Here is a 24257-nt window from a genome sequence, read left to right as displayed (position 1 = left end):
TTGAGTATTGCTCATCAGTGTGGGATCCGTACCAGCTCGGGTTGACAGAGGAGATAGAGAAGATCCAAAGAAGAGCGGCGCGTTTAGTCACAGGGTTATTTGGTAAGCGTGATAGCGTTACAGAGATGTTTAGCAAACACAAGTGGCAGTCTCTGCAAGAGAGGCGCTCTGCATCGCGGTGTAGCTTGCTGTCCAGGTTTAGAGAATGTACGTTTCTGGATGAGGTATCGAATATATTCTTCCCTCTACTTATACCTTCCGAGGGGATCACGAATGTAAAATTAGAGAGATTCGAGCGCGCATGGAGGCTTTCCGGCAGTCGTTCTTCCCGCGAACCATACGCGACTGGAACAGGAAAGGGAGGTGATGACAGTGGCACGTAAAGTGCCCTTCGCCACACACCGCTGGGTGGCTTGCGGAGTGTAGATGTAGATCTAGCTAGTCCTCAGGAGACCTGGGTTCGAATACAGCCTTGATACAAATTTTCATTGGTCGCTTCAGTCAGCATATATAGGTCACAGAAGCTCTCTGAAATCACATTGTTTCATTTGATTAAGGCAATAAAAGTGTGCTGATCTGTTTTCGTGTGTCGCCGTTATGGAGGCTTCCTTGCCTTTTTTTGTCTAAATAGTAACAATTGTCTCTTGTTTCGTGGCGGTAGAACTGACTGTTGTTACTTCGCCGCTTCCAGAGTGGAGGGTCTCTGCTTGAATGCCTTTTCTCAGTATTCCCTACCTCAAAACTGCTGGGTTTTGAGTTTGAACGAGTGGAATCCAGCAACCACTTGCCAATAACAGGCCCTATACAAGTTTGTCACTGGAAACTCCAAAGTCACCACCAGAAGAGGTTCACTATCTGTCCTCAGCGACTGTTGACGGGCGAGCTAGCCGGGCAGTTCGTCAGATGGAACTGTAGTCGTTGGGATCCATAGGAAGGGCGTTTGCGTTTCTACTGTTTGTCCATGTGTATCGGTTAACGCTTGTGATATCCCAAGTTGTTCTATAGTTAAGGCCAGATTTAATACTTATAGCACGCTTCTACAGTGTGAACATCGACTATGTTCGACATTAAAGTGCAGCAACCACTCACAGCAACTGGTGCCATAAATATCAGTGGAGGGTATACAAAGCTTGACCGGAAGGGTCGGCAAAAATTCGGTGCAATCCATGTCCTAGTGCGGAAACGGAATGACTTATCTGACGTCCAGTCATACAAGTTCATTGGCTTTCGGGCCAAGGGTGGAAGCATTTCCGAAACGGCTAAGATTGTAAACTGTTCGCATGCCGCCATGGTTGAAGTATACTGTGCATGACAAAATGGTGCAACCAAAAATAGGCGCCGGGCCATAGATGACAGGAGTGAAAGGCGACTGCTGAGATTATGGGCGAATAGACGTGCAACTGCTGAGCAACCGGAAGCCCGGATGAAGGACGAGGCTACCAACAGTGTCTCCTCAACGACCGTTCAGCCAACTTTGCTGCGTATGGGTCCCCAATGGAGGCACCTGGTTCAAGCAACCGTGCTGATTGCTGTTGATTGGCGACGAAGGCTGGAACTTGCACGCCAGTATCACAACTGGACGACCACTGAGTGGGGCAGGTGGGCTTTTCGGAAGGCGGCTGGCGTGTATGGCGTGGTTCGTTTGAAAGCAAACACCCTGCGTATGTAACCGTCTGGAGAAAGTTTTCGTGCCAATCCTTGGGTGATCTTGTCATTCGGGAAGGCACAGTGCATCAACACAAGTATACATCTATCCTTGGGGACAAAGCCCACCCCTACAAGCAGTTTGTAATTCCTCCGTACGATCGCATCTACCAGCAGGACAGCGCAAAGTGTCACACGGCTCGCAGTGCAATGCGTGGTTAGAAGAGCACCAGGATAAGATTACCAAACTCCCCTGGCCATCAAACTCCCCGGGTTTAAATAAAAATGGCTCTGACCACTATGGGACTCAACTGCTGTAATAATCAGTCCCCTACAACTTAGAACTACTTAAACCTAACTAACCTAAGGACATCACACACACCCATGCCCGAGGCAGGATTCGAACCTGCGACCGTAGCGACAGCGCGGCTCCGGACTGGAGCGCCTAGAACCGCACGGCCACCGCGGCCGGCTCCCCGGATTTAATAGAAATCGAAAATCTGTGGGCCTACCTCGTTAGGGCTGTTCACGCCATGGATCCTCAATTGAGGAACCTAGCGCTGCTGGACCAGACACTGGAATTGACATGGCTCCACATCCTTGTCGGTCCTTCCAGAAACCCGTTCACTCGCTTTCTGCATGTCTCGCTCCGGTCCGCGACAGTGTGGATTCACGAAAGGAAACTGAGCCTCACTAAAGCCGGCGAGATGTGTTCTCTTTCTGGAACGAGGGACTTCCCTTGTGTACTCAGTGGCTGAGGTTGTTCTTCGAAACGTTCAAAATGGTTCAAATGGCTCTGAGGAGTATGCAACTGAACTTCTGAGGTCATGAGTCGCCTAGAACTTAGAACTAATTAAACCTAACTAACCTAAGGACATCACACACATCCATGCCCGAGGCAGGATTCGAACCTGCGAACGTAGCGGTCGCTCGGTTCCAGACTGTAGCGCCTAGAACCGCACGGCCACTCCGGCCGGTTCGAAACGTTAGATCAGTTCATTAACACAAAGAAATACTGAAGTTCAGTAACTACGTAATATTTGTCTTTAAGCATAAACAACTATCTAAGACGAAGGTAAGTGGCACAGAGGGACCCACAAAAATTTTATCCCTGCGAGAGGTACAGTACAGCTAGCGCTACGGAGATATGAGATGTGAAATGTAAAGTCATGCATCACTGGTAGGAAACCCACTGTCAAAGGTTCGGGACACCTATGGTTGACGACGGAGGAACTGTCTGTTCAAAAAATACTGGGTTTCATAGGCTAGGCTCTCTCTTCTCCTCCTTCCCTCAAGGTGGGAGCACGCGATCTATCCAGCCTGAGGGTTTTTCGTGACCATCATACATCCATCCGAACTGTGGTTGCTTCCTTTTGTGTTCCTTGCTTGTTTTGGTACAAATAATATCAACAGCCGGCCGAATTGGCGAGCGGTTTTAGGCGCTACAGTCTGGAACCGCGTGGCCGCTATGGTCGCAGGTTCGAATCCTGCCTCGAGCGTGGGTGTGTGTGATGTCCTTAGGTTAGTTACGTTTAAGTAGTTCTAAGTTCTAGGGGACTGATGACCTCAGAAGTTAAGTCCCATAGAGCTCAGAGCCATTTGAACCAGCCATTAATATCAACAATCGTCTCCTGTTTGGGAGCAGATGAGCGAAATGTTGTATCTTCTGCTTCTCCAGAGTGGAGTTCCCCTGCTTGAATGCCTTCGCTCAACGTTCACAAGCCTAAAAGATTGCTTCATTATCAGTTTGCCCGAATGGAAGCACGCAACTGCGTGTTTGCAACAGGAACGATATATCTCTGTAACCAGAAAACTCAAAGAGACCAACAGAGGCTCATAGTTTAAGGTTAGCCCTTCTTCAGCGGTTCCAGCAGAATAAATTGCCGTGCGGTGTAGCCGTGCGGTCTTGGGCGTCTTGCCATTGTTCGCGCGACTGCCCCCGTCGGAGGTTAGAGTCCCTCTCAGGCACGGGTGTGTGTGTTGTTCTTAGCGTAAGTTACTTTAAGTTAGATTAAGTAGTGTGTAAGCCTAGAGACCGATGACCTCAGCAGTTTGGTCCCACAGGAACCTACCACAGATTTCCAAAATTTCCAGAATAATTCCTGGAACAGAATTGTAGTCCTTGGGCTCACAGAAAGGACGTTTGCGTTTCTGCTGTTTATCCGATTCGGTTAACGTTTCTGTTATCACAAGATGTTCTAGAATTAATACCACATATAATTCCTGTAACACGCTTTTGTATTCGTAAAATTCCTGTAACTTGAATTTCACCGTAATTAGTGAATGGAAACATACAGAAAAAGCCAGTTTCTTAATTTTTAAATCGTGTACTGGAGTAGTTATGCATACTACAAACATAGCTGAACCAAGGCACTTTATTAATTTAGTGCGTTTTCCAATAGAGGTTGTGGACTATCTGTAGTCCAGAAGATTAACAAGGGACTGCAAGGACACAAAAGAATTAAAGACATCAGCTAGCAATGGGCTTACATTTATATCAGTGAACCTGGGTCTCCTCCTTACGAGGCAGATGTAGTGACCACTATGATATCCGGACGCAGTGGTCACCACATCCGCAAGGACTAACGTACCACGCCTCCTGTCACACTCAAATTCTCAGCTTATACCACACACTACAAATCTCATTAGCCTCATTATTCGCAGCATCTCTCCTATTCCCACATAGGTTCGAGCTTGGTGTGCGTCCCCCCTGAAGGGATCATTGGCCGTCATCTCTTTTAGCCGGCCGGTGTGGCCGAGCGGTTCTAGGCGCTACAGTCTGGAACCGCGCGACAGCTACGGCCGCAGGTTCGAATCCTGCATCTTGCATGTGAGTGCGTGATGTCCTTAGGTTAGTTAGATTTAATTAGTTCTAAGTTCTTGGTTCAAATGGTTCAAATGGCTCTGAGCACTATGGGACTCAACTGCTGTGGTCATTAGTCCCCTAGAACTTAGAACTACTTAAACCGACCTAACCTAAGGACATCACACACATCCTTGCCCGAGGCAGGATTCGAACCTGCGACCGTAGCAGTCGCACGGTTCCGGACTGCGCGCCTAAACCGCGAGACCACCGCGGCCGGCTAGTTCTAAGTTCTCGGGGACTTATGACCTCACAAGTTAAGTCCCATAGCACTCAGAGCCAATTGAACCATCTCTTTTATTATATAAAGGGTGTCCGTTCTTTCGGACAGGTTAAAATTCAATTATAATCCATTTGCTTTGAACCATGTGTTAATTTTTTTCGAGTATTTCATTAGCTTCCTTTTGAGTGGGGGACATGTTTTATTTTCGACACTTATATCATTCGCTGAAAGCACAAAATTTGAATCTGAAACTGCAAGTGGAAGATTATTAGCGTATCTCAAGAACAACACAGGACCCAAAATCGATCCTTGTGGAACACCGTGCCTGATTGCTTCAAATTCTGAATGACTGTCGCTATATGACTGACAATGATTTGATACACGTTGATTTCGGACATTCAGTGTAGTGGCAAACATTAGCCTTGTCAGTGTTAGAGTGGAAAGCGGGCAATGTTGATATTTGAAGCTGTAGTTGAGACGCCTGCTCCCGCCGCACGCAGCCAGCTTGCGAGAAGTGTTTTACTGGCTGCGGCGACGGCGGCGGCACTCACCGAGCGCGTTGAGGATGGCGCCCACCCAGAAGAGGTCCCCGCACAGGGCGGGAATGTACAGCAGTCCGCCCACGCGGCTGCCGAAGCGCTGCTGCAGGGGGTCCAGCATCGTCACGTACTGCGCGGCACGCATCGGCCGCACGAACAGCAACGCACCTGTCACACACAGCAGAGCGCCAGTCAGCACGTACGCCACCTATCCAGCTACAGAGACCAGGGGCGAAACTTACAATAGGATTAAGAATGGGTTGATTTTAAAGAGAAGCGGTGGAGCCCGTGAACCATTTTAGAGGTGCTGTTATAGCATTGCACTGCAGAGAGCATATTTACGAAAAAATTCTGTTCATTCATTCATTCAAGCATTCATTCACAAATCGTGTTACGTCATCATGAAGCAGAGTAGTGTTCAAATGTGTGTGGAATCTTATGGGACTTAACTGCTAAGGTCATCAGTCCCTAAGCTTACACACTACTTAACCTAAATTATAGTAAGGACAAACACACACACCTATGCCCGAGGGAGGACTCGAACCTCCGCCGGCACCAGCCGCACAGTTCATGGCTGCAGCGCATGAGACCGCTTGGCTAATCCCGCGCGGCTTAAGCAGAGGCTTCGAGGATGTGGAACGACTTAAATTATACAGATTCGCTACAATTAAACTTTCGCTACTTGTGAATGCCGCCACGAAAAACGAGTGATCGTAGGACAATGAAACTTTGTGGAAATATTTTTAAGGACATGCGGAAGATAAATCACGAATAAACCATTGAAAGAATCACATTTTAATTTCCACTTTAGAGGATGCATATATGATGATCTTATGGTAATGCTGTTTCAAACGATTGGTCACTGATTCGCTTCTCTCCAAATTTATTATGGAGTAATCGAGTGACCTCATGAGCATTATGAGACAGAGCTTCATCGTAGACGAAAACAGCCGAGTCCAAAGCCCCTCCCTCCCAAAAAAATGGTCCAAATGGCTCTGAGCACTATGGGACTCAACTGCTGTGGTCATCAGTCCCCTAGACTTAAAACTACTTAAACCTAACTAACCTAAGGACATCACGCACATCCATGCCCGAGGCAGGATTCGAACCTGCGACCGTAGCAGTCGCACGGTTCCGGACTGCGCGCCTAGAACCGCGAGACCAGCGGCCGGCCCCTCCCTCCCACACACCAGGGATCCTATATTAGCGAAGTAGATCAAAGGAACGTGTGCCGTTCACGATGCGTATCATTAGTCTTTGGCGTCCTAATTCCTCAAAGAAAAATGACCCAATCATGAACTGTGCCATGAAGCCACATTACACCGTAACGTGGTCACTATAGACGGGCACCAGATGAACGTTCGTTGTCGGTGACGATCCACAAATGCTATAGTTATGAGTGTTCAGAGAACAAGTGAGCGTAAAGTGCGCTTCACCACTCCACAAAATAATCCAAGGCAACTTCAAACGTTGCAAGAAACATGAGAGTAAGTCTCCTCGAATGTCTGCGACACGTGGCAAAAGTTGGCGAGTAATATGAAGCTTGTACGGATACCATTTCACAGTTGTTCGCAGCACTTTTCGAACGTTTTACCTTGCGATGTTCAGCTGTCGAGACACGGCGTGTGCACTGCCTGGAGATCCCACGTTGCGTCCAACATTCTTACCCTTGGCAAGAGTAGCTACAACAACTTGTGACGCAGTTAGCTGTCGGCCTCTCGCAGGAGCAGACCGAATCATTTGCCGATCGTTTCAGTCAACAAGACCACCGGACTTTAATCCTTATGAGGGAATTAAAATGTGTTTCTTTCACCTACATCTACATGGATAGTATGCAAATCACATTTAAGTGCCTGGCAGAGTGTTCATTATTCCAATCTCGTATACGGCACGGAAAGAACCAACACCTGTATCTTTCGGTACGAGCTCTGATTTCCCTTACTTTATCGTGATGATCGTTTCTCCCTATGTAGGTCGGTGTCAACAAAATATTTTCGGGTTCTGAGGCGAAAGTTGGTTATTGGAATTTCGTGAGAAGATTCCGTGGCAACGAAAAACACCGTTCTTTTAATGATCTCCAGCCCAAATCTTGTAACATTTCAGTGACACCTTCTTCTATATTCCTCTATAATACAAAACCTGCTGCCCTTCTTTCGAACTTTTTCGATGTACTCCGTCAGTCCTATCTGGTAATAATCCGACACCGCGCAGCAGTATTCTAAAAGAGGACGGACAAGCGTAGTGTAGGCAGTCACCTTAGTAGATCTGTTACATTTTCTAAGTGTCCTGCCAATAAAACGGAGCCTTTGGTAGCCTTCCCCACAACATTTTCTGTGTGTTCCTCCCAATTTAAGTTGTTTGTAATTGTAATTCCTAGGTATTTAGTTGAATTTACGGCCTTCAGATTAGACTGATTTATCGTGTAACCGAAGTTTAACGAATTCCTTTTAAAAGTCGCGTGGATGACCTCACACTTTTCGTCATTTAGCGTCAACTGCCAACTTTTCTAAATCGTTTTGCAATTTGTTCTGATCTTCTGATGACATTATTAGTCGATAACGACAGCGTCATATGCAAACACCCTAAGACAGCTGCTCAGATTATCTCCAAAATCGTTTATATAGATAAGAAACAGCAAAGGCTCGTAACACTACCTTGGGGAACGCCAGAAATCACTTCTACGAACTGTGACCTCTTTGACAGGAAATCACCAGTCCAGTCACATAACTGATAAGACATTCCATATGCACGCTATTTCGCTACAAGCCGCTTGTGTAGTACAATGTCAAAAGCCTTTCGGAAATCCATAAATATGGAATCGATATGAAATCCCTCGTCAATGGCACTCAGCACTTCATGCGGATAAAGAGCTAGTTGTGTTTCACAGGGACGATGTTTTCTAAACCCATGTTGACTGTGGGTCAATAGACAGTTTTCTTCGAGGTACTTCATAATGTTTGAACACAATATAAGTTCCAAAATTCTACTGCATATCGAAGTTAATGAGATGGGCCTGTAATTAAGTGGATTACTCCTACTACCTTTATTGAATATTGGTGTGACCTGTGCATCTTTCCCGTCTTTGGGTACGGATCTTTCGTCGAGTGTACTGTTGTATGTGATTGTTGAGTATGGAGCTAATGCATCAGCTTACTCTGTAAGGAACCTAAATGGTATACAGACTGGACCAGAAGACTTTTATTAAATGATTTACGTTGCTTTACTACTCCGAAGACATTCACTTCTACGTTACTCATGTTGGAAGCTTTTCTTGATTCGAATTCTGGATATTTACTTCGTCTTCTTTTGTGAAGGCATTTCGGAAGGCCGGCCTTGGTGGCCGAGCGGTTCTAGGCGCTACAGTCTGGAACCGCGTGACCGCTACGGTCAGATGTTAAGTCCCATAGTGCTCAGAGCCAAGCCATTTCGGAAGGCTGTGTTTAGTAACTCTGCTTTGGCAGTGTTGCCATCGATAGTGTATTCGTTATTTCTCTTCCGCGTTTCCTATAAAAATGTTTCCGTATAGTTTCATTTTTCTATGATCACTCGTTATTCATGGAGGACATATACTGTAGTGATAGATTAATCATAACCACCCCGTCCATCAACAGGTGGCTCAACCATTGTTGTCTACTTCTGTAATGTATACTATTATAACTTCAAATACAACTAGCACCTATCTACTCAAACTGATACGTATGTTAATTACTTCCAGGTTTCGTTATATACACTGCCCGACAGAGCATTGTTCTGCTGAAAATGTGCAGCACGATAATGTCACGTGAGAGGTGACACCTGAGCACGCAGGTGTCTGTGACGTAGAGTTGCGCTTTCAGAGACCCTCACTCACTATCAGCCGTGAACTGACGCTATACCCTATGCCTCCCCACACCATGGCGCCAAGAGTAAGCAGCGCTGTGCCTCTCTAAAACATTGGAAGAAGGGGGCTTTTCCCCAAGATGCACACACACTCGCCAACAATGATTTAAGGTAATGTAGAATCGTAGTTGATCCCTAGGTATAACGCAATGCCATTCATCAATAGTCCATGCTTTCCGACCTCGGCGCCTCTCCAAACACAGCCCGTTTAATAATGCTGTTAACGGCCTACGTATGGGACGGTAATTCCGTATACCAGCTGGCGCTGGTTTCCAACTGGTGTTGTGAAGTGACATAAAACGCTGCAGGAAGTCAATTACTTGTTCTAAGATGGGAGGCGCAGATCTGAAGAGGCTACGGTGTACTCAGATGGAGCCGTAGGGTCTGCGATGTGCTTTTTGCACAATACGACGATCCTCCCGTGAGTGGTAGGACATTGTCTAACGGAACCTTGACGACGAGTGCACACCTTCCCATCCAATCCAACACCTGGCCAATGTCAAGTCTGCATGCCCCACAAATCTGGATATTGCACAATTCGACCAGCTGGTCAAACGTAGACTGGCAATGAGAGTCCTTTCAAATGAGAGTCTGTAGATGCTGATAACACTGCCTGACACCGAATGGTGGCATCGTCTTGTCCTTCACAGCGAGCTCTCAGAATCTGACCCTGTTCGCCCCCCTACACATCCAACCAACTGCTAACAACACTAAACATGAACAACAGTAATGTAATCTAGTGGCCACTCCACATGTCACATACAATTGTAAATATACTCTTTTACACACCTGCCGATGATGCGAACGCGTAGGAAGTTGCACTGAAATCCGTTCACGTCTTCTGGGTACTTCATTTTTCTGTAGCGGACAATGTATGTATGAATAAAACGTTCTCGGTTTTCAAGCCGCGCCAATTCGAATAAAATCCTCGAGCTTTCGATGCCCATCTCCGCCATCGTCGTCAGGAGTTCACTGACTTCGGGGGCTGCTTCGGTTTCTCGCTTACATAAGCATGATGACATCTTCAGCAGCCAATCAGATAGACCCAATGTGGGGCGCGCGCGTAAGTCGACCGGGGCAGCTAGCGGAGCTACAGCTCCACGTCAGGTGGCGCCAGGGGCAGGCGCCACATTTGAAACTACCACTCCCGCGTCGCACATATCTCTTTGCTTTCTTTCGATGTCCAACGCTCCCCCATGCCATGCTGAGTGTGTACCCCTGGTATCTGTTAAAATTATTGTTGTATATAACGGAGTCCAAATATGTAAATGCATGAGCCGACACTGCTGTTTTTTCGAACTGTATTTTATGTCCGTTTTCTAGGCAATGCTCTGCTATAGACAACTTGTCAAGCTCCCTTTGTTTTATATGGCGCTTAGATCAGTGCAACGCTCCTCAACCGTGCGAATTGTTTGTCCGATATACACGCTGCCACATTCACAGGGTACACCATACACGCCGGACACTCGAAGAGCAATGTCGTCTTTAACAGAGCGCAACATGTCTCGTATCTTGGGGGCGGGCCGGAACGTATGTTACGAGAAAAACAGCTACTTTGAAAAAAGAAAAAGACCTCTTTCCATACTATTCAGCTACCAGAAAAGTATGTTAACTTTACTCAGAGCTCGGTTAGCTGTCTGCACACTGGTAAATTGAGGATCTATCTGACACAAACTTTAAGAGAGTGCAGAAATTACATCCCTGTGTCGAAGTATTCATATAAATTATAGGAAACGTGGGTAATGAGGTTTCTTTGTACTTTGGCTTTAATTATTTGAAGATTTGCAGTTTCTCGCCTGATATACACTGGCAGACAGCTGTAGACTTTCATTCCAGAATGTAAAACCCAAACCCGATTCTGAACCCAATAGAGAAACGCATAGTCTACGTGGTAATTATTTCTACGAGGGGTCTTAGCCATTATTATGACGGCCCAACTTGCTTTTGTTGAATGCTGCGCTACACTTGAAACACAGATACATTTTTTTTCTCCAGCTTAGTCTCTAAGACTATAAATAACGGTCGGAATGCTCCACCAATTCTTCAGTCTCACGACGACAGAAGTCCGCTCCTTTTTCAGAGAGTCATTCGAGAACCGCTGTGCGAACATCATCATCGTCGGGAAATCTCGTTCCCTCCAGATGTTCTTTCAGCTTGCTGAAAGAACAGAAATCGGGTGGTGCAAGATCTGGACTTACCGATCAGCATTACTGCACGTCTGTGCGGCTTTGGTGAAACTGTTGTCTCTATTTCACTATAGCTAGACGCAACATTTCATTTGTCGTTATAACGACATAATTCCACAGTGAATCTTTGTGCAATTTACAGGTTTTCCCCGCAAGAATAGTGCTCTCCCACGCAGTTCAGCTTTGGAGCAGGTTTCCAGTTGTTACGACACTTCACTCCCACACTGTGATGCACCTGTTATCCACACCGCAGCAGAACCGTGTCTGCAGGAAATCCAAAATACGTACTCTCTTCTGACAATGCGACACTCTTGTAGCGAAATGGTCTTAGCGCACAATGGCATGTGTAACTTACTTTCTGAAATCCCGAAGTACATCGGTATTACGGCTTCCAACACACTTAAATCATAAAAGTGAGACATTCACGCCAGCCGCTGTGGCCGAGCGGTTCTATGCGCTTCAGTGGGGAACCGCGCTGCTGCTTCGGTCGCAGGTTCGAATCTTGCCATGGGCATGGATGTGCGTGATGTCCTTTGGTAAGTTAGGTTTAAGTAGTTCTAAGTCTAGGGGACTGATGACCTCAGATGTTAAGTCCCATAGTGCTTAGAGCCATTTGAACCATTTTGATAAATTCATATTAAAACAAAAGTCACAAAAGTAGATTTAATAACAACAAAACAGTTCCCAGCAGTACTACAGCAAGATTTTAGATCTTTAAAACGGCAAAGCGAAAAAAAGGAAGTGTGTTAATGGGACACATCTAGACCACCTTCCTTTCCTTGATGACGCTATACTGTTTCCCATTAAAGTAAATAATTTAAAGCCGGTAAATTAAAACTACGAATGGAAAACAGTGATAGATGAAATGTCTATGAGCGAAACATTCAACAACTAACGGTTACCCAGTTGCTGTTAAGTGTTACGTTTCCGGGAGAGCGATCAAAATGTTTACGTCTGAGGGCGTTGCTGCAGTGTCTACGCAACACAGCACGACTCTGATGAGAGTATACAAGCACCGACATATCGTCGCGGGGTTACCGGGGACATTTTTGATCGCCCTGCATATCTGGGCAGATCAGAAAAATTAAAAAAGTGGCTCAGTGAACAAGATGGGGCAGAAGACGGTGTTATGATCGTAATACAAATGAAATGGAAGCATGCGGCCTTGACAGGCTGTTAGGCGAACGGATAATAGAAGGATCAGGGAATTATTACTTTAAAAAATGCAGTGGCTTGACGCAATGAAAGGTGAGTAGATGATATTGGAAAATATTCAGATGCAACATAGTTGCTTTTAGACGAAAACCGTAGCGCATGGAATTATCTAGAGGGGACCTTTATCTAGCAGCACATGCAGTTTGTTAGCACGGATAGTAACATCCCCTCTACTTCGACCATCATCAGTTATTTTGCTCCCCAAATAGCAAAACTCATCTACTACTTAAAGTGGCTCATTTCCTCACCTAATTCCCTCAGCATCACCCGACTTAATTCGACTACATTCCATTATCCTCGTTTTGCTTTTGTTGATGTTCATCTTAAATCCTCCTTTCAAGACACTGTCCATTCAGTTGAACTGCTCTTCCAAGTCCTTTGCTATCTCTGACAGAATTACAATGTCATCGGCGAACCTCAAAGTTTTTATTTCTTCTCCATGGATTTTAATACGTACTCCGAACTTTTCTTTTGTTTCCTTCACTGCTTGCTCAATATACAGACTGAGTAACATCGGGGAGAGGCTACATTCCGATACATATTGAGGACACAGGGCGCAAATGCTGTGATGAAATTGGCACGGTAGAGGAAGATGTACCGAGCCGCAACAAGCTAGTCAGAAGACTGATAAAAAACAAATGAAAAAAAACTGAAGTAATAATTCATATCAGCTTACATAACAACCAAGCCAACAAATTACTTTTGATACAACATTATATTTAAAATGTTACGTTACATTTTTTGTTACACGAAGCAGGAAATCAAAGCGCAGCATGCATTACAATGATTTGCTGCAACTTCGGCGTGCAGCATATGTATAAATTATTATAAACAGAGAAAACTTGCCGTCATAGCTACCATTCGGTGTGCACAAAAAATAACTGCATAAAGATATGCTGTACATTCAAATCATTGTGACAACCTGTTAAAAGCTTCAATTCTCACTTTTTGCAACGCGGACTGCTGCGAGACGTTCAGGAAACGCGTAGTGAAGTTGTGAAAGACAACAATGGAGACTCCTATTACCACTAAACTTTAGTGTGAATAATAGCAAGTCTAAACGAGACGGTGTAATTGCTCAGAAACTTCTACAAAGAATCTTTTACTCTGCAGCGGAGTGTGCACTCTTAACTTCCTAAAAGATTAAAGCTCTGTGCTGGGCCGGCACTCGCTCCCAGAACGTTGAGTTTCAGGGGCAATGATCGTAGGACGGAGCTATTCTGCAACTAGTCTGTCCTGCACACACAGCCTGAATTCTGCCAGTACCTTTTTCATTCCTTTTGAACTGCACAGATACTCTCCTACATACCTCGCTGAACTGGTAACATTCATAAATAAAATAAATTTGAGTCTACAATGGATTGAGTCCTGTGCAGTTTGGCTGCGCAAAAAAACCATTTCCTTTCATCAATGTCTTTCTCGGTCGATTTCTTCCCGCAATTGCATGAAACTAAACGGTTCAGTCACATTAATGTGACCACCTCCTATGTTCGACGTCAACATGCAGAACAACTTACAGACGACAGGTGCAAGCACTAGGAATGGACGGTATATAAAAGATGTCCAGGGGACGCGAAAAACAGTGTAGTCGTCGTCGTAATACGGGAAAGGAGCGATTTATCTAATGTCTAATGGTTCGAATGGCTCTGAGCACTATGGGACTTAACATCTGAGGTCATCAGTCCCCTAGACTTAGAACTACTTAAACCTAACTAACCTAAGGACATCACACACACACACACACACACACACACACACACACACACACACACACACACATGCCCGAGGCAGGATTCGAACCTGCGACCGTAGCAGTCGCGCAGTTCCAGACTGAAGCGCCTAGAACCGCTCGGCCACCGCGGCCGGCTAAAACGGCATTGTCATTGGCTTTCTGGCGAAGGATGGAAGCATTTCCGAAACGGCTAAGTCTGTAAACTATTGTTAAAGTATACCGTGCGTGGCAGACGGGCGCTATCCAAAACCGGCGCCGAGGCAATTGTGGTACAACACGGGCCCTATGTGACAATGGTGAACGATTGCTGCGGAAATATGTAGGGGCGACTAAGTGTGCAGCTGTTGAGCACGCCAATATGAATCAAGGAGTCTTCCAACAGCGTCTCCTCAGTGAGCGTTCAGCGAAATGCAGCATATGGTTTTCCGCAGCAACCGCCTGGTATGTGCGCCCATACTGAGTGCTGTTTTTGCTGTCTCGTCCCAACAAGACGCAGCCAGGCCAAAGCGCCATATGCGCAAAGATGCGAGCTGCTGCCAGTGGCATAGAGACTCGACACTTGCGCGTTTCCACCAGCGCCACGAGGCTGAAAGTGAAGATATCGAATATCGACTTCGCCTCGGCCAATTGCCAGCCGAGTACAATCCGCCAATGACCGGACGACAACGGACAGAAGCCTACTCGGAAGATAGAAGAGCAGCTCTGGCCCACTTCGTTATAGATCATCGTTCAGGGCTGATTTAGACAGGTAACGTCGTTTAGTGAACTCTTAGAAGAGAACAAATAGTTGTGAATTGCGCTTTCTATGTACTGTCAAGTTTACCTAAGATTACTTGCTCTTAGCCATTGACGGCTTTATTGTGTTATACACTACTGGCCATTAAAACTGCTGCACCAAGAAGTAATGCAGATGATAAACGGGTATTCATTGGACAATAAGATTATACTAGAACTGACATGTGATAACATTTTCAAGCAATTTCGGTGCATAGATCCTGAGAAATCAGTACCCAGAACAACCACCTCTCGCAGTAATAACGGCCTTGATACGCCTGGTCATTGAGTCAAACAGAGCTTGGATGGCGAGCTTCAACATGATACCACAGTTCATCAAGAGTAGTGACGAGCCAGTTACTCTGCCACCATTGACCAGACGTTTTCAGTTGGTGAGAGATCTGGAGAATGTACAGGCCGGGGCAGCAGTCGAGCATTTTCTGTATCCAGAAAGGCCCATACAGGACCTGCAACATGCGGTCGTGCATTATCCTGCTGAAATATAGGGTGTCCCAGGGATCGAATGAAGGGTAGAGCCACGGCTCGTAACACATCTGGGATTTAACGTCGACTGGGGTGTCGCCAATGGGAACATGAGGTGACCGAGACGTGTAACCAATGGCACCCCATACCATCACGCCGTGTGATACGCCAGTATGGCGATGACGAATACACGCTTCCAATGTGCGTTCACCGCGATGTCGCGAAACACGCATGCGACCATCATGATGAGGTAAACAGAACCTGGATTCATCCGAAGAAATGACGTTTCGCCATTCGTGCACTCAGGTTCGAAGTTGAGTACACCATAGCAGGCGTGTAACCAATGGCACCCCATACCATGACACCGGGTGATACGCCAGTATGGCGATGACGAATTCACACTTCCAATGTGCGTTTACCGCGATGTCGCCAAACACGGATGCGACCATCATGATGCTGAAAACAGTACCTGGATTCATCCGAAAACATGACGTTTCGCCATTCGTGTACCCACGTTCGTCGTTGAGTACACTATTGCAGGCGCTTCTGTCTGTGATGCAGCGTCAAGAGTAGCCGCAGCCATGGTCTCCGGCCTGATAATCCATGCTGCTGCAAACGTCGTCGAACTGTTCGTGGACATGGTTGTTGTCTTGCAAACGTCCCCATCTGTTGACTCAGGGATCGAGATGTGGCTGCAGGGTCCGTTACAGCCATGCGGATAAGATGCTTGTCATCTCGACTGCTAGTGATACGGGGCCGTTGGGATCCAGCATGGCGTTCCTTATTACCCTCCTGAACCCACCGATTCCATATTCTACTGGCAGTCATTGAATCTCGACCAATGCTAGCAGCAATGACGCGATACGATAAAGCTTAATCGCTATAGGCTACAATCCGACAGCCGGCCGCGGTGGTCTAGCGGTTCTAGGCGCTCAGTCCGGAACCGCGCGACGGCTACAGTCGCAGGTTCGAATCCTGCCTAGGACATGGATGTGTGTGACGTCCTTAGGTTAGTTAGGTTTAAGTAGTTCTATGTTCTAGGGGACTGATGACCACAGACGTTAAGTCCCATAGTGCTCAGAGCCATTTGAACTGTTTTACATTCCGACCTTTATCAACGTCAGAAACGTGATGATACGCATTTCTCCTTCTCACACGAGGCATCACAACAACGTTTCACCAGGCAACGCCGGTCAACTGCTGTTTGTGTATGAGAAATCGGTTGGAAACTTTCCTGATGTCAGCACCCACCGGCGCCAACTTTGTGTGAATGCTCTGAAAATCTAATCATTTGCATATCACAGCATCTTCTTCCTGTAGGTTAAATTTCGCGACTGTAGCACATCATCTTCGTGATGTAGCAATTTTAATGGCCAGTAGTGTATCACAAGCACTGTTTCAGACTTCATTATTCAGTAAGTCCTAAAGAGAAGTAAACCTTTTTAACTACTTTGTGTGACTGTGTTGCTAATTTGTTGCAGTGTTGTAGAACCTTCGTTCTCGTGTCCTGATAGCCGACCATGGGGTATAGCTGTGTCTTAACGGTGTACTGCGCCAGAAGCCGTTTCACGAAATCACCATCTCGGCCTACCGTGACAACAGTGTTAACTCGGCCTCCACGGCAGCAGCGACGAAGCTTTTACAGATCGGGGCTTACAAAATGTTCATCGGCGACGAAGCCTGGAATTTGCTCACCAGTACCGCATCTGGACGTACACTGAATGGGCACAGGTGACCTTTTCTGACGATTCACTGCCGGCCGCGGTGGTCTCGCGGTTCTAGGCGCGCAGTCCGGAACCGTGCGACTGCTACGGTCGCAGGTTCGAATCCTGCGTCGGGCATGGATGTGTGTCATGTCCTTAGGTTAGTTAGGTTTAAGTAGTTCTAAGTTCTAGGGGACTTATGACCACAGCAGTTGAGTCCCATAGTGCTCAGAGCCATTTGAACCATTTGACGAATCACATTTTGTACTCCTCCTGTGTGAAACGTCTGAAAGCAGACAGGCTACAACAATCGTCCGAAAGGTCAAGGTCGAAGGAGGGTGCGTTAAGGCTTGGGGAATGTTTTCGTTAAATTCCCTGCATGATTTCGTCACAATGCAAGGCACAATGGATCAACTGAAGTATGCCCCTAGCCTTGGGAAACATGTCCATCCCCATATGTCATTCGTTTTTCCTCGGCAAGATGGCATCAACCAGCAGGACAATGCAATGTGTCACACGGCTCACAGTGCGCGTTCGTGGTTCGAAGAGCATTTCATGAGTTTACCGGAATTCCCTGGCCGCCAAACTCCTCGGATTTACAGGAAATGCGTTCGCAAATTTGACCCACCACTGGTTGCATATTGGAATGACAACAATGAAAATTTATGCAGGACCGGAACTCGAACCCGGATTTCCCGCTGTAGGCTAGCGGTAGCCTTAGTTGCTTCAACAGTCCGTGTACGAATCACGACTTCCATATGTCGTCGTCCTTGCGTCACAAACTGCACTAGTTACTCCCACCGAGGTAGGAAATACACTACTGGCCATTCAAATTGCTACATCACGAAAAAGACGTGCTACAGACGCGAAATTTAACCGACAGGAAGAAGATGCTGTGATATGCAAATGAGTAGCTTTATATGGAATCGGTGGGTTCAGGAGGGTAATACGGAACGTAGTGCTGGATCCCAACGGCCTCGTGTCACTAGCAGTCGAGACGACAGGCATCTTATCCGCATGGATGTAACGGACCGTGCAGCCACGTTTCGATCCCTGAGTCAACAGAAGTGGACGTTTGCAAGACAACAACCATCTGGACCAACAGTGTGACGACGTTTGTAGCAGCATGGACTATCAGCTCGGAGACCATGGCTGCGGCTACCCTTGACGCTGCATCACAGACAGAAGCGCCTGCAATGGTGTACTCAACGACGAACGTGGGTGCACGAATGGCGAAACGTCATGTTTTCGGATGAATCCAGGTTCTGTTTACAGCATCATGATGGTCGCATCCGTGTTTGGCGACATCGCGGTAAACGCACATTGGAAGCGTGAATTCGTCATCGCCATACTGGCGTATCACCCGGTGTGATGGTATGGGGTGCCATTGGTTACACGTCTCGGTCACCTCTTGTTCGCATTGACGGCACTTTGAATAGTGGACGCTACATTTCAGATGTGTTACGACCCGTGGCTCTACCCTTCATTCGATCCCTGCGAAACCCTATATTTCAGTAGGATAATGCACGACCGCATGTTGCAGGTCCTGTAGGGCCTTTGTGGATACAGAAAATGTTCGACTGCTGCCCTGGTCAGCACATTCTCCAGATCTCTCACCAATTGAAAACGTGTGGTCAATGGTTGCCGAGCAACTGGCTCGTCACAGTACGCCAGTCACTGCTCTTGATGAACTGTGGTATCGTGTTGAAGCTGCTTGGGCAGCTGTACCTGTACACACCACCCACGCTCTGTTTGACTCAATGTCCAGGCACATCAAGGCCGTTATTACTTCTATCGGTGGTTGTGCTGGGTACTAATTTCTCAGGATCTATGCAGCCATATTGCGTGAAAATGTAATCGCATGTCAATTCTAGTATAATATAATTTTCCAGTGAATATCAGTTTATCATCTGCATTTCTTCTTGCTGTAGCAATTTTAATGGCCAGTAGTGTATTTATTGTGAGTCAATGGCTAGGTATTGGCAAGGGCCAGGTTTTGGCGAATGAATAGAAGTAACTGTGTCTGAATTATAAAGAAGTGCGATGGAATGTTCGTTCGGATATGGAAGTATGTTCTAAGGGACGTTGCATCCTACGTCTTAATAACAGACACTGCTGCTTCTTGTCACCGGATTTAAAACCCAATCGACAATCTGTGCGACAATCTCGATGGGGTTGTTCGCGCCACGGATGCTCAATCGAGAAACCTAGCGCACCTGTCCACGACACTGGAGTTGCATGTTTTTTTACAGCGACAGGTTACTTAGCATCCAGCAATTGAGAAGCTGGTCTGAATATGTTTTCTTTTCGATGTTGCGAGACTGCGTCGTGTTAAAACATAAAATGCACAGCCATAAATTGTAAATCATGCGAAAATGCTTGTTAAATAAACGAAGAGATGAGGATCTTCTTTTCATGGGTCCCAGCTCAGGTAGGATAGGTATACAATGACAAGGGCGATCAGCTGGAGAAGGGTCCTGTGTTTCTGGTTCTCCACTTTGAAGTTTCCGCTGTGTCAACAGGATGAGGGGGCTGGGCAGAGGATTGGCGCCTTTCGGTCTGCTACGAAGGTCAACACTACGGTGCGATCCAACAAATAATTGGAAACACCCCTGCTTTCGAAAATTCCAGGCAAGCGGGACGCTGATAACTTCATAGGTAATAATGCGTACCCGTAGTAGTTTAGTTCCTTCCCGCTTGTATCGCATAGGAGTCACGGGTAATATTTCCTGCGCCTTCCAGAAGAAAGAACGAGGAAATGTCAACCACTAGGTGTTTTCCTGCAGTTTCTTTGAACCGCGGCCAAACAGTTTACTGAAAATCTTTGTGAAATTGAATGTGTCCCTTCCAAGTAGTGCTACTTTTTTACTACGTCTTTAACAGTTTCAATTATACAAAAGCCCTTTTTTGTTTTCTACGAGATTGTAACCGTGTCTATATATATTTTACCTGTAGCTGCATAAACAATCTAATCTCCAGGTGCACGCTTCTCAATCTGTGTCGAGTCCTCATTTTTATTTCTATTTTCTCTATAGTTTATATGACAACATTCCTTAGCAATAACTATTGAACCTATGTGCAAAGCGTAAAATAATTTAAAATCATTGTTTAGATTACTTATGTGTGATTTCTCTGTATTTATGATGATATATTTTTTATCTTGCTGTTGGCAGTACGATTCCACTAATCCAAGCCAAAGCAAAAAATCGCGTTCATATACAGGTAACACAGTACAGTCTGTGCCAATTCGATCCGTAAAAACTCAGTTTTGAGAATTTTTTTTTTCGTAGGAAGTGAATGAAGTATATGAAAAATAAATGGTCATAGCATGTTCGGGTCATTTTGTTTTTCTGTTTGTCCATAATGAAAATACACTGAAACGCAAAAGAAATTGGTACAGGCATTCGTGTTCAAATAATGAGATACGTAAACAAACTGAATACGGCACTGCGGTCTGCAAGGCCTATATAAGACAAAAAGAGTCTGCTTTGGTTACTGCTGCTACACTGGCAGATTTAAGTGAGTTTGATGTTACAGTCGGCGCACGAGCGATGGGATACAGCATCTCCTAAGTAGCGATGAAATGGGGATTCTCCCGTACGAACATTTCACGAGTGTACCGTAAATATCAGGAATCTGGTAAAATATCAAATCTTCGACATTGTCGAGGCCGGAAAAAGATCCTGCAAGAACGGGACGTCACGACTGCAGAGAATAGTTCAACGTAACAGAAGTGCAACCATTCCGCAAATTACTGCAGATTTCAATGCTGGCCCATCAACATGAATCAGCGTGTGAACCATTCAACGAAAGATAATAGATATCGGCTTTCGGAGCCAAAGGCCCACTCGTGTACCCTTGATGACTGCACGACGCAAGGCTTTACGCCTCGCCTGGGCCCGTCAGCCTGACACTAGATGACTGGAATCATGTTGCCTGGTTGAACGATTCTCGTTTCAAATTATATCTAGCTGATGGAATTTACGGTTATGGAGACCAACTCATGAATCCATGAAACCTGCATGCCGGTAGAGGGACTGTTCAAACTGGTGGAGGCTCCGTAATGGTTTGGAGCGTGTGCAGTTAGACTGAGTGGGACCACTGATTCGTCTAGATACGATTCTGACGGATGACACATACGTAAGCATCCTGTCTGATCACCTACATCCATTCATGTCCATTGTGCATTCCGATGGATGTGGGAAATTCCAGCAGGCTAATGCGACACCCCACACATCCAGAATTGGTACAGAGTGACTCCCGGAACACTCTTCTAAGTTGAAACACTTCCGCCGGCCACCAAACTCCCCTGACGTGAACATTGTTGAGCATGTCTGGGATGCCTTGCAATGTGCTTTTCAGAAGAGATCTCCACCCCTCGAACTCTTACGGATTTCTGGACGCCCTGCAGGATTCACGGCGTCAGTTCCCTCCAGCACTACTTCATACATTAGTCGAGTCCATGCCATGTCGGCCGGCCGTTGTGGCCGAGCGGTTCTAGGCGCTTCAGTCTCGAACCGCTCGACCGCTACGGTCGCAGGCTCGAATCCTGCCTCGAACTTGGATGTGTGTTCTGTCCTTAGGTTAGTTGTGTTTAAGTAGTTCTAAGTTCTAGGGGACATGATCTTAGATGTTAAGTCCCATAGTGCTCAGAGCCATTTGAACCCTGCCACGTCGTGTTGCGACAATTCTGCGTGCTCTGCGTTAAACAGACACGTTCGACGAGCGCAAGTCAGAATTGCCGGTGGCACTCCGCATCCTTATTCTGCACCATGTGTCTTCCACCGTCACTGGAGTCGGATACCGTTTCCCGATGTTTCGTGTTTAGAGTAAGCTTCTAAGACTGTCAAACATCTGAGGCCTTTTAGGTTATCAGCTCTGATTATGCTGAGAGACTTGTTTCTTTGTTACGCATGAGCATTTTCAGTCGTTCAGCCACCAATTCAAATTATAAAAACCCTCTATTCAGAGTTTTCGTCGAGTAGAAGCAACTCGTAACGGAAGTAGCGAAAAAGCGGCCACAAAAGACCCCACAGGAAACCCTCCGAAAACCCCGTGCAGTGGAAGCTTTCCTGATTGCCGCACTGTGCTCAGTTTTGGGGGAAATATTTCCATCTCCCTAAGGCTACTTTCTAGAGTATGTACGCCTACTCCTGTGCGGTTCAGAACATCCTGTATATCGCACTCGTCTCAACGAGTACGTCTGTCTCCCGATCCTCAAAATCTGCACTTAAATTTACTCCGCGCATTGGATTCCGGGTCGAGTAATTACTTCTACGGCAACCCATTCTATCGGATTGGAAAATGTACGTAACAGCAGCAGATCAGACCTTCATCAATTCTGGCGAGTGGTGTGCGTCACGAAGTCTAAGCTTTAAAAGTCGTCAGACGTTAAACACGTGGCGTAACATGACTTTCAGTACTTCAAGATTTGTGTCACAATTTACTCGCAGGACCTAGGCGTGACCTTCAGGTGATCTGACGTGCATATCAAAGCAGTAATAAACGTAATGAATGATGGTGATTTATACAGAAATAAATTTAAATAATAATGCTTCAGAGGAAAAAAATGTGATTATGGTGCCAGGAGTAAAGTGGATGTCGGTTGCCAAGCGACGCACGTTTAAACTTCCAATAGTAACTTCGTTTGAGAAGTCAGCAGTCTCGCTATTATTTCTGTTAAAATTATTAAAATGTGTGGATTGATCACAGTCAGCAGAGACCAGCAAGGCTTTGGCAAGGCAGTGGTACAAGAGCGTCGTAATACGATAGTAATTATGCTGCGACTTCAGTTGTAACTACTGGCTTTGTGCTGCGGTTTACGTAAACGCCTAAATGAGGATGACGCAGCGCATGTCCCACGTGACCTCTACTGAGAGTCAGATGTGACATCGGCCTTCTGCCTCTGTTAGGCTCACAACCCAGCGGCGTAGTCGTAGGGTCTCTCGCGATTCAGAAACACATTTTCAGGCCACTAACAGCAAAGTACACTGGTGTGCAAAACTTAAGGACGAAAGTCACATTCGCGTGATGGTTCACAGCCAAGTAACGTTGCTCTGTGAAACGTGGATCATACATAGAACGAACTGCTGAAGTATAGCTCGGGAGGTAGCTTAAGGGAATAGGCCGGTGGTTCCCAACAGGTTTTCCGCGAACCCCCAAAGATCCGCGAGCTATGCCAGAGGGGTCTGCAAGATGCTATTAGAATAAAAAATACATTAAATATAATTCGTATGATAAGAAATTTTTTGTCTTGGCCGCTTCCTGCGTGAGCAGAGCTTTAGCGAACGCTAACTTCTGCGTCTAGCGTCTTCCTAGAGTGTAAAGAGACCGGCAGTGAGCATGAGCAACTTCTTAATCATACGGAAGTAAGACGGCTTTCTCGAGGTAGGATCTTGTCAAGATTTTTGAACTTAGAGACGAGATTCGTGTCTTCCTCCTTGACACAAAATACGCGGATTTTCTCACTAACTTCTCTTGGCTTTTCTCAGTTGCGTACTTAGCTGATGTTTTTGAACACTTGAATGTATTAAATTTGAGTTTACAAGGAAAAACTGTAGACATGTTAAAAAGTTGAGTCCGCAGCTCGTGGTCGTGCAGTAGAGTTCTTGCTTCCCGCGCCCTGGTTCCCGTGTTCGATTCCCGGCGCGGTCAGGAATTTTCTCTGCCTCGTGATGACTGGGTGTTGTGTGATGTCCTTAGGTTAGTTAGGTTTAAGTAGTTCTAAATTCTAGGGCACTATGACCATAGATGTTAAGCCCCATAGTGCTCAGAACCATTTTTTAAAAAAAGTTGAGGATAAGATTAGTGCTATGGCCAAAAGTGTCAGATCTGAGCGTCAAGAATAGAAAACGAGTCACTAACTAACTTTTCTACTTTAAAACAATTCTTGGAGTCATCAGAGGAGAGATTGACTGACCAGATCAGGATCAGTGTAGCCGAGCATCTACGCAGCCTACCCATCACTTTTAGAGAGTATTTCCATGAAACTGACCCTGACGACAGATGGATTCGAA

At 46.1% G+C, this 24257-nt stretch overlaps 1 protein-coding gene across 1 annotated transcript in view; it reads right to left on the bottom strand.

Moving 5' to 3' along the window:
- Window positions 1-24257, bottom strand: part of LOC126336687 (high-affinity choline transporter 1-like) — a 347185-nt gene that overhangs the window by 122574 nt on the left and 200354 nt on the right. Inside the window, exon 4 of the mRNA XM_050000635.1 lies at window positions 5282-5437. Coding sequence (XP_049856592.1) covers window positions 5282-5437 — 156 coding nt within the window. The remainder of the gene's footprint in view (window positions 1-5281; window positions 5438-24257) is intronic.

Source organism: Schistocerca gregaria, chromosome 2 (genome assembly GCF_023897955.1).
Source record: "Schistocerca gregaria isolate iqSchGreg1 chromosome 2, iqSchGreg1.2, whole genome shotgun sequence".
In the NCBI taxonomy this organism is placed as follows: Eukaryota; Metazoa; Arthropoda; class Insecta; order Orthoptera; family Acrididae; genus Schistocerca; species Schistocerca gregaria.
Note: the sequence above shows the minus strand (reverse complement) of the source record. Positions and strands in the feature narration are given on the sequence as shown.